This window comes from Salvia splendens, chromosome 10 (assembly GCF_004379255.2).
Source record: "Salvia splendens isolate huo1 chromosome 10, SspV2, whole genome shotgun sequence".
Taxonomy (NCBI): domain Eukaryota; kingdom Viridiplantae; phylum Streptophyta; class Magnoliopsida; order Lamiales; family Lamiaceae; genus Salvia; species Salvia splendens.
This window is the reverse complement of record NC_056041.1, coordinates 1,171,869-1,181,096: the sequence shown is the minus strand read 5'-3', so window position 1 is coordinate 1,181,096 and position 9,228 is coordinate 1,171,869. Positions and strand designations below refer to the sequence as shown.

The following is a 9,228-nucleotide window of genomic DNA, read 5'->3' as shown; positions in this document are numbered from 1 at the left end:
TAAAATTAGGTTAGTTGATAGGTGACCTATTACTATTTACAAAAAGAGTGAACTAGAACTTCTAGTGCAGTACGGACTAAAATAAATAATCGAGATTCCTAATATGGAACGAAAAGAATATAATTTATAATTGTCCCGTGTAAATAATTTTAATCAATTTTTTATTAATATTTTAGTTTTATAAGTACAGTGCCACTCACATACGAATTAAGTGTCTATCTCAATAAAGTAACATCACATAATCGTCTGAAATGAGGAGTATAGAACGACGAATTGCAGTTATTAATCATTTATTTGAATAAAAGGTAAATATTGAAATAGAATAATAAAATTGGCATGCTTTGGAATCTCTGTGAGTTCAAAAATGGCGGACAGCAAAATTTTAGGCGGCAAACAGAGAATTATTCCGCCAAAACTAAGCGGGAAGCCAGCAAATCCACACGCACATAACCCAAAATCTCACTGCAAAATCGATTTACCGTGAGAGAAATGTGTTGCTCTTTCATTCCACTCGAATCTCAGATTAGTTCCGAGTTAAATTCAGCTGATTTTCACTGATTGCCGTCTTCAAAATCTCACAGAAAGTGAATCACTCGTTTATATAGCTTAATTCAGTTTCTTGACACTTGATTCGAGAGGTTTTATGTTGTTTCTGCTTGATTTTTGTCCCAAATTAAAAGAAGTTCGAGATCTCCTTTTGTATCTTTGAGTGTAGTTTTTGTTCTTGGTTAAAAAAAAGACAAATTCATTGCATCTAGCGATGGCCGGAGTTGAGCCGATGAAAATCGACCCTGCGGCGGATGAAATGAAGCGGAAATCAGACGGTTCGGACCAGAAGAAGAGGCCACAGAAGAGGAAAAGGTTAATGCCATGTTTATATGCTGTAAGCCCGGGAGAGAAACAGGCGAAACTCGACGCATTGAACGGTGAAATCAATAGCCTTGTTAGATTTGGTAAAGATTTAGCGTGTAGAAGCAGAGAGGTATTGCTCGAAAATGTGGAGAAAGTAGGGTTTTCTTCTGCTTCTCTGAATAGTGTGATTGCGTGTTTAATGGAGGAGAGCGATCTTCCATTGTCGATACTCGCGGATGAAATATTTGAGAAAGTTAAGGGTAGGATTGGAAATGGCGACACTGTTACTAGAGCTAGTGTGAAGAGTATTGTGCTTATGATTGGGCAGAGATTGTGTTACGGTGTGGCTAGTGCAGATGCAGATCTTTTAGAGGATGAGGCGGAGCATGCTCTTTGGTTTTGGGAGGTACTTATAATTTTGATGAAATGTCGATTTTGATTTTGTGATTGAGTAGTATTGCATCTTGTATGTAACCTTCTTCTTCATACAATTATAGGGTTTGTCTCTACTCTCCTTTAGATTTTGGTGTTGCTTGACTTGTTGCATCACATTGTATTTTTACTATTTCTAGTTTTGCATTTGATGAGTTATGTTGGTTCTTGATCTTGCTCCTTGTGATCATAGGGTTGTCTATGTCTTCAATCTTGTTCTATGTACTATACTTGTTAGGACTGAAGTACCAATGATATTGGACTTCGTGTATCTTCCATCAGAACTGTTCAAGTCATGGTTTCCAGGAGTTTTTGTATCAATAGAAGGCTAATGTAGTTTAGGTCTTACATGCTTAGCTGATTATTGGTTAGCTCATTGTCCAGTTAAGTTGTTCCTTCGAACTGGGATACTATGTTTGTGATAAGTTGTGATCCCTGTCTCTGATACATCAGAGGTTTTACTCATTTTAATTGACATTAATCTTACACTCAACTTCTAATATATGTTTACCATATAGCTATGTGCCAGTCTATCTCTGTTTCCGTCTTGCCTACAGTATTATGTTCCTCCTTTGGCTTAGATACGGAATTTTTACACTGATTGCATATTTTGTTCTATTGCAGACTAGAGACTTGAAACTGATCCCAAATTCAGAGCGTGCATCAGTGAAAGTTCGCCGTACTTGCCGGAAAAAGATTCAGGAGAGAATTGCAGCTGTTACAGGTAGAATTTATGTAATTATGGTACTTGGATAGTTGTATCATAATTGATATTTGTTGCTGAGTGGAAGCTGTGGCTGGTTGGCTCATTCTTTACACAGCTATCCTAGTTTAGCAATTCTGTTGTTCTTTCACTAGATTAACTTGTGCAGCCATTTTATAAGGGTCTTGTTGCTCGCAAACATTTTTGTTCTATGATCTTCGTGGGAGAGTAGGCACACTTTAATAGTAGGTCTCTTTTTGAGGTTTGCTCATTCATGATATATTTGATCTTCGTCAGCAATGATTAATGCCCTTGAAAAGCCAGAGGACCATCCAAATCGCCCGCAGGATTTGGCAAAAGCTTCGGAAAAGATTGGTAAAGTTCTAAATGAGACAGATATTCAGATGTTAATGCAGAACTTGTCACAGAAAAATGCTGCTGAAATGTAAGTGTTATTTGGGGGTGTTATAAACATACAATTCCTTTTATAAGATGGCCTATGGTCTTATTATCATTTGATGGTGAAGGGCTGAGAAAGAAGTCAAGAAAGATGAAAAAATGTTAATCAAGCAAATGGAGAAGGACAAACAAGAAATGGAAAAGGCAAAGAAGAAGAGAGAGAGGGAACTTCAGAAGGAAATATTGCAGAATGTAAATGTTATTGCAGTTATTTTGTTGTTTACTTTCTCTAGTTATTGGCCTGATCTTCTTTTTAAAATAGATTGATACTCCTATTCGATAATAGTAACATGAAGAAGATTATTGCATGAACTAATTACTTTATGGAACCATAGTTTCTTTCTTATAAGTCTATTTTTAATTAAACTCACCCTGCAGGAAAAAGAACAGAAGCGCTTGCGAGAAGAGGCGGAGAAGGAGGAAAGACGCCGTGAGAAAGAAGAAAATGACATGCAGAAACAACTGCGGAGGCAGCAAGAGGAGGCAGAGAAAGATAAAAAACGCAAGGCCAAAGAAGAAGCTGAACTGAAAAAGCAACTTGCCGTTCAGAAACAAGCATCAATGATGGAGCAGTTTCTTAAAAGAAAGAAATCTACTTCTTCTCAAAATGACAGTTCTTCAAACAAAGCCACCACATCTACCCCATCTCCAAACTTGGTTGAACGAGAATCTGAAACAGTTACAGAAAACATGGACTCTGTTTTGGTTGGAAATGCTGAAATTGAGGCCAAAGCTATCTGGAAGTAGAGCCATTTCCCTTTTCCACCATATATTGTTCCAACCTATTATGTGCTGAATCTCAATGCCATATTGTGTTCTATTGCAGGTCACACTTGAATTCGTGGCGTCGCATCGGAAACTCTATTCGTTCAAAGAAAGTTCACTGGGGCATGCGTCAGAAGCCTAAGACTGAACTGGTCAAGGAACTTAAGCTTACGACTAACACTGAAATACCTAGTGATGAGCTCCAAGTTGAAGAGAAGAGTGTGGATGGATCAACTGACCTCAATATTCATGGAAGCCAGTCTCAAATTACCATAGACAGGCCTCTTTCTCAATGCCAAAAGAGAAAACGCAGTAAGCAGCTTTTGCAATTTGATAAGAGCCACAGACCTGCATTTTATGGTGTTTGGCCCAATAAAAGGTAAAGTGGTTGTATTATATTTTCACTTCAAGCCAATATTGTTCAAGTTAGTTGTAGCTTGCCACTTTTCTCTATCTCTTTTGTGTATCGACCTACAATGGCTTCTTGCTACAAATGTTTTCTATCTGATTATAAGTTTTATGTTTCTCTAGTCAATCTATTGGAGGGCGCCGCCCTTTGGCAAAGGATCCAGATATAGACTATGAGATTGACAGCGATGAGGAGTGGGAAGAGGTATACTAGACTACTCGCTAATTTAGTACAAGCATTCTCATTAAGATTTTTCTCATCTGAAATTCAACTGAGCAGGAAGAACCTGGTGAAAGCCTATCGGACTGTGAGAAGGATGAGGAGGATGAAAGCATGGATGAGCAGCAAAAGGTTGATGATGAAGATGAAAGTGAAGATGGATTTTTTGTTCCTGATGGTTATCTCTCTGAAAGTGAGGTGAGCTAGAATTTCTGATCGCCTATCTTTTATTCTCTGGGTTATTTCTATATCCATTTATTGCAAAAGAACTACTGGAAATTATAGAAAAGTGAGGGATTCAAAGTTTGTTTGCATTTTGTTCCATTTTTCTTTCTTTTTCTCGGAGCTTATCATATTGTGGGTTGCAGGGAGTACAGGCTGATGAGATGGAATGTGATGAACTAGTCGAGGAAGTGAGAGATCATCCTGACATCAAAGAGCAAGTACAGAGTGAAGAATTTTGCTCCATGCTCCGACAGCAGAAGTGTTTGAATAATATGACAGAGCACGCGCTTAAAAAGAATCAGCCCTTGATCATATTAAATCTTATGCATGAAAAGACCACATTGTCACCGGCTGAAGAGCTATCTGGTTCAGAGAAACTCGAAAAAATGTGCTTACAAGCTCTTTCTATCCATCCTTTGTTTGATTCCCCAGCAACAGAAACATCAATTAATAACAATGAGGTAGATGAGGATTTAGAAGCTTTACCAAACAAATCAACTCCAACACCTTCAACTGCTGCTTCTGCTGGTATACCTGATTCAGACTTGCCTCAGATTGTAAGTTTCTCATTTTCCTCGTTGCATAATTCATTATGTATATACAGTATAGATACTGTATATGAAGTTTACTTATATTTTGCAGATTTCCATAATTAATTCATGTCCACATGGAATTGCAAAACTATCTGATGCTCTACATAATATGTTCCCGGCTTTCTCAAAGTCTCTATTGAGGAAAAAAGTCCGCGAAATATCAGAGTTCTCAGAAAATCGTTGGCAGGTCATTAGCCTCATATTCTTCAACTTATTCAAACTTGGCTTTCAAACAATCATGACTTATTTGTGAATTTTGACTGAGTTACAAAAATATTTGCTAGATCTTATGCTCTAACATGTTTAATATGATGATGCTTCAGGTCAAGAAAGAAATCTTGAACAAGTTTGGCATATCTATATCACCAGGTATCATATGGTTAACCTCCTTCGCTTAGCCTTTAATCTCTAATTAAAGTCCATTCCTTTATTTACACTAAAACATGCTCTTTTATATGTGCAGAAAGGAAGTCTCTCAAGGCAAAGAGTATAGCCTCATTCTTCTCAAAAAGATGCTTGCCTCCGTCTAAGAACACCACTATGATGTGAGCCAGACGTTGCCTCAGCCGCCTCAGAAACATGCAGCAGCTATTGCCTCCTCAGAGCAAGAATGCTTGAACGAGCAACGGTGAATGGGAATAGAGTATTTCTTTCTTCTGCTTTTGCCCATTGTATGTGTAAATTAGGTAGTGATCATCTTTCTCTGTGTTTGGTGGCAGTTTTTGCTTTTTGAAAGTGATCTCTGTACTAGATATAGTGTAGAGCAGGTATGCATAGTGATGATGCTCATGGTTTCTAAACTGTCCGGTTCTGGTTCTTAACCGCTGGTCCGGTTAAAACCGAGCACCACTAGGTATGCATATGGATTGTTTGGGAGGATAGAAAATGAATTGAGTTGAGAGTTTAATAATAATATACTACTACTATTGTTTTTGGAGTTCAATTTCCTTGTTATTCTGCATTTGAGTTTGGGATCTTGTTAAACATTTTGCAAAATGTTCATATGTTTTTATCATTGCTAATAATACTGATGTAATTTTACCAAACAAATATTGAATACTCCTATATATATTTATAGAGAAAATAAATAAACCTCAAAATCGAACACGAGCACAAACTATACATCAAAATCTGAGGAGTATAGTTTATATCATACAGTTACTATTGCCACATTATATAACATGAACAAATCATTTGTGTACATATCAAAACTTGGTAGATAATGATGACAAATCGATGTAATCCAAATCTTTTACATGGATAAGCCCAAACCAAACACGGAACCAAAATTATTTATTCATATTAATCAATTTATAAGTTGGGTGACAAATAGATGTAATCCAAATCATTTAAATGGATACTAAATGAATACGGAACTTGTTTAATTCCACATACCAAAAAGGCTAATTTATAATTTATTCATAGAAATAATAAATGAATACCCATTCAAACAAACAATTAGATTAACGATAAAGCATAACTAAAATGATAAGATGTTTTCTTTTTAATTAATAGGTCGGAGATCCACACTTTATAGTTGAGGTATTTTGTTTGTGGATTTAAACAGATTTTCATCACCCAAAATTTTAAAATTGTTAGATCTTAAGCACAAGTATCTTACTTTTTTTATACTATTTATTAGAAATGGTCCACTCACCCCTTAAAAGGGAGAGAGTTATCCATACTTTTATAGGTGGGCTAGGATCGTTACACGTGTGGACCGGAATGACACATCAGACTTCCATCACGTGGGTAGGTAAGAGGAGAGATAAAGAGATAAAATTCATCATCGACTTGCGCCCACTCAGATACCATATTAGAAATGGGCCACTCATCCCTTAAAAGGCCTTATAAGGGAGAGAGTTATCCATACTTTTATAGGTGAGCTAGGATCGTTACCAAGTCGATGTGTGACAAGATATTAAGAATTTTAACACTATTAGCATGTAAATTTTCAACTATATCATGCTCAATTGATGTCTCTTTCCTATCTATTGGCTTTTATGAGTTCTAGCTGGCAGTGATTTCATTTTTAAATGCCGGATTTGTTGGTAGTTTCGAATACTTTTATGTTTATCACAATTCAGCTTATAAAACATAATCACATCTACGTTTCACTATCACAAATGCTCGTTACATGCATGAAAAATACTAAACCATGTCACTTGGAAATGTGGTATAGAATCGAGTTGAAGTGCATGTATAGAAGTGTAGGTCACAATTCAGATTATAAAGTGCACTGATGGGGAAGAGTGTCATTATATGATTTTCTGGGATACTTTTGAATCACATTTACGTTTCACTATCACTAATGCTCGTTTTTCGTGTATGAAAAGTACTCTACTGCATCTCATGGAAATGTGATATAGAATTTGAGTTGAAGTGCATGTATAGAAGTGTTGGGGTGGTATTATGTAGTTAGTAATAACTAGGTGGAATATGTCGGTGTTAAGGGATGCATAATTTCTCCCTACATCTTTCTTCTAAGCTTGGAAGTGTTCTATTCCTTCCTACTGCACTAGTATACTGAATTTCTTTCTTGACTTCATTGTTTACTTTATTTCTTTTTATACCTATGCATAAGCTGGTGGTTGGTACAACATTGGATGATACCTGTATTTGATGAACTCATTGGAATTTTGTGATTTATTCAGTTATTCTACTGCTCTGCTTTTATTTACTCTTGACAGTTTCATTCTTTGCAAGCAGAGATGCTGGAAAAGCTAAAAAGCCTTTTAGTCCCCCTCGTGAGGTTCGTGTCCAAGTCACCCACCCATTGCCACCGGAGAAGCGTGAGATCTTCAATTCGTTGCAAGATTGGGCTGAAGAGAACATCCTGGTACTCCTGAAGCCTGTTGAGAAGTGTTGGCAGCCAAATGATTTTCTTCCCGATCCATCTTCGGAGGGCTTTGAAGAAGAGGTCAGAGAACTTAGGAAGCAAACCAAGGATCTCCCTGATGACTATTTTGTCGTGTTGGTCGGTGATATGATCACAGAGGAATCTCTTCCAACGTATCAAACTATGCTCAACACTCTTGATGGAGTGCGAGATGAGACTGGTGCCAGCCTCACTCCTTGGGCTATCTGGACGAGGGCGTGGACTGCTGAAGAGAATAGGCATGGAGACCTTCTTAACAAATATCTTTATCTTTCTGGACGTGTTGACATGAGGCAAATTGAGAAAACCATACAGTACCTGATCGGCTCAGGCATGGTAAGGCTGCTCCACTCTCACCCACACCCACCGACACCTCACACTCGTACATTTTCGCTTTATTTGAACCCGGGGGTGGTTTGGTGTATGAGGCGATGATCCGAATTCGAACACTAGAAAGCTTTAGTAGTATTACAAATTTGTCATTGAATATGAGCTTGAATCTGGATGTGTGACTCTTACTAATGTTGTGGTTTGAACTGTTTTCGTTTCGTTTATAACTTGCAGGATCCAGGCACAGACAAAAACCCCTACCTCGGATTCATCTACACTTCGTTCCAGGAGAGGGCAACCTTCGTTTCTCACGGAAACACAGCTCGGCTTGCCAAGGAACATGGCGACCTGAAGCTGGCTCAGATCTGTGGCATCATAGCCGCGGACGAGAAGCGGCACGAGACGGCCTACACCAAAATCACCGAGAAGCTGTTTGAGGTCGATCCAGACGGCACAGTGCTTGCACTCGCTGACATGATGAGGAAGAAGATCTCGATGCCTGCTCACTTGATGTACGACGGCGCAGACGACAACCTCTTCGAGCACTTCTCCTCCGTAGCACAGCGGCTCGGAGTCTACACCGCCAAGGACTACGCTGACATCTTGGAGTTCCTCGTCGCGAGGTGGGAGTTGGAGAAGATGACGGGGCTCTCTGGCGAGGGACGTAAGGCTCAAGATTACGTGTGCGGTTTGCCACCTCGGATTCGGAAGCTTGAAGAGAGGGCGCAAGCACGGACGAAGAAGTCGGTCCCGGTGCCTTTCAGCTGGATTCACGGCCGAGAAGTGATACTTTAAACTGTGTTTTCTAACCATGTGTGGTTTTTCTGTTTCTTCTCCGGCGTGGTTTGAACACAGTAAGGTTGCTTTTGCTACGCAAAAAGACTATTTAGCTTATCAATATTTATTGCTTGTATATAGTGTGTGTTAGTGTTACTGCAAAATTTAGGTATGCCATTCATAATTAATTTAACTAGGCTGTATCACCACAAATTCGCCATTCATAATGTATTGATTTGTGGTCAATTTCGCTAGCTTTCAAAAACTAGCGAACATGAAATTTGTATAATTTGGCAATTGAAGAAAACTAGCGAATTAAACATTAATTTTTGCATATGTTGCAATTGTCCCAATCATTTATAATTTCAAAGGAATTTGTGGTGATGATGATATGTGGCCGATTTTCCCACATAAAAAGTTAAAATTAAGTTTTAGTAATTTGTTAGTATTGAATAACAGAGCATTACAGTAAATATAATATGGGAGACTTGGAGAAAGTTAAAATTAAGGTTTATTTTGATAGTTTAAAAATTATACTACTAGTACGATTGATCAAACGAAGTTATAATTTTAATGATAATTTTCC

The 9,228-nt window shown here is 38.0% G+C and overlaps 2 protein-coding genes across 2 annotated transcripts; both read left to right on the top strand.

Moving 5' to 3' along the window:
• Positions 1 to 333: 333 nt before the first annotated feature.
• On the top strand, positions 334 to 5,600 carry LOC121753081 (chromatin assembly factor 1 subunit FAS1-like). Its single transcript, XM_042148244.1, has 12 exons — positions 334 to 1,258; positions 1,909 to 2,008; positions 2,285 to 2,432; positions 2,515 to 2,638; positions 2,825 to 3,189; positions 3,273 to 3,590; positions 3,743 to 3,824; positions 3,900 to 4,037; positions 4,208 to 4,621; positions 4,707 to 4,844; positions 4,981 to 5,026; positions 5,121 to 5,600. Exons 1-12 carry the CDS (start codon positions 761 to 763, stop codon positions 5,204 to 5,206), a joined length of 2,457 nt encoding a protein of 818 aa, XP_042004178.1. The 5' UTR covers positions 334 to 760; the 3' UTR covers positions 5,207 to 5,600.
• A 782-nt stretch (positions 5,601 to 6,382) lies between these two features.
• LOC121751748 (stearoyl-[acyl-carrier-protein] 9-desaturase, chloroplastic-like) lies at positions 6,383 to 8,777 on the top strand. Its single transcript, XM_042146542.1, has 4 exons — positions 6,383 to 6,413; positions 7,052 to 7,055; positions 7,367 to 7,871; positions 8,100 to 8,777. Exons 1-4 carry the CDS (start codon positions 6,383 to 6,385, stop codon positions 8,658 to 8,660), a joined length of 1,101 nt encoding a protein of 366 aa, XP_042002476.1. The 3' UTR covers positions 8,661 to 8,777.
• Positions 8,778 to 9,228: the final 451 nt, after the last annotated feature.

Bases quoted from the DNA above. Each gene is read 5' to 3' on its own strand.
- LOC121751748 (XM_042146542.1), top strand. From the start codon at position 6,383: ATGACACATCAGACTTCCATCACGTGGGTAG. The intron at 7,872-8,099 runs GTAAGGCTGCTC...TATAACTTGCAG, and splicing joins ACCTGATCGGCTCAGGCATG to GATCCAGGCACAGACAAAAA.
- LOC121753081 (XM_042148244.1), top strand. From the start codon at position 761: ATGGCCGGAGTTGAGCCGATGAAAATCGACCCTGCGGCGGATGAAATG. The intron at 4,038-4,207 runs GTGAGCTAGAAT...TGTGGGTTGCAG, and splicing joins GTTATCTCTCTGAAAGTGAG to GGAGTACAGGCTGATGAGAT. The intron at 5,027-5,120 runs GTATCATATGGT...TTATATGTGCAG, and splicing joins TGGCATATCTATATCACCAG to AAAGGAAGTCTCTCAAGGCA.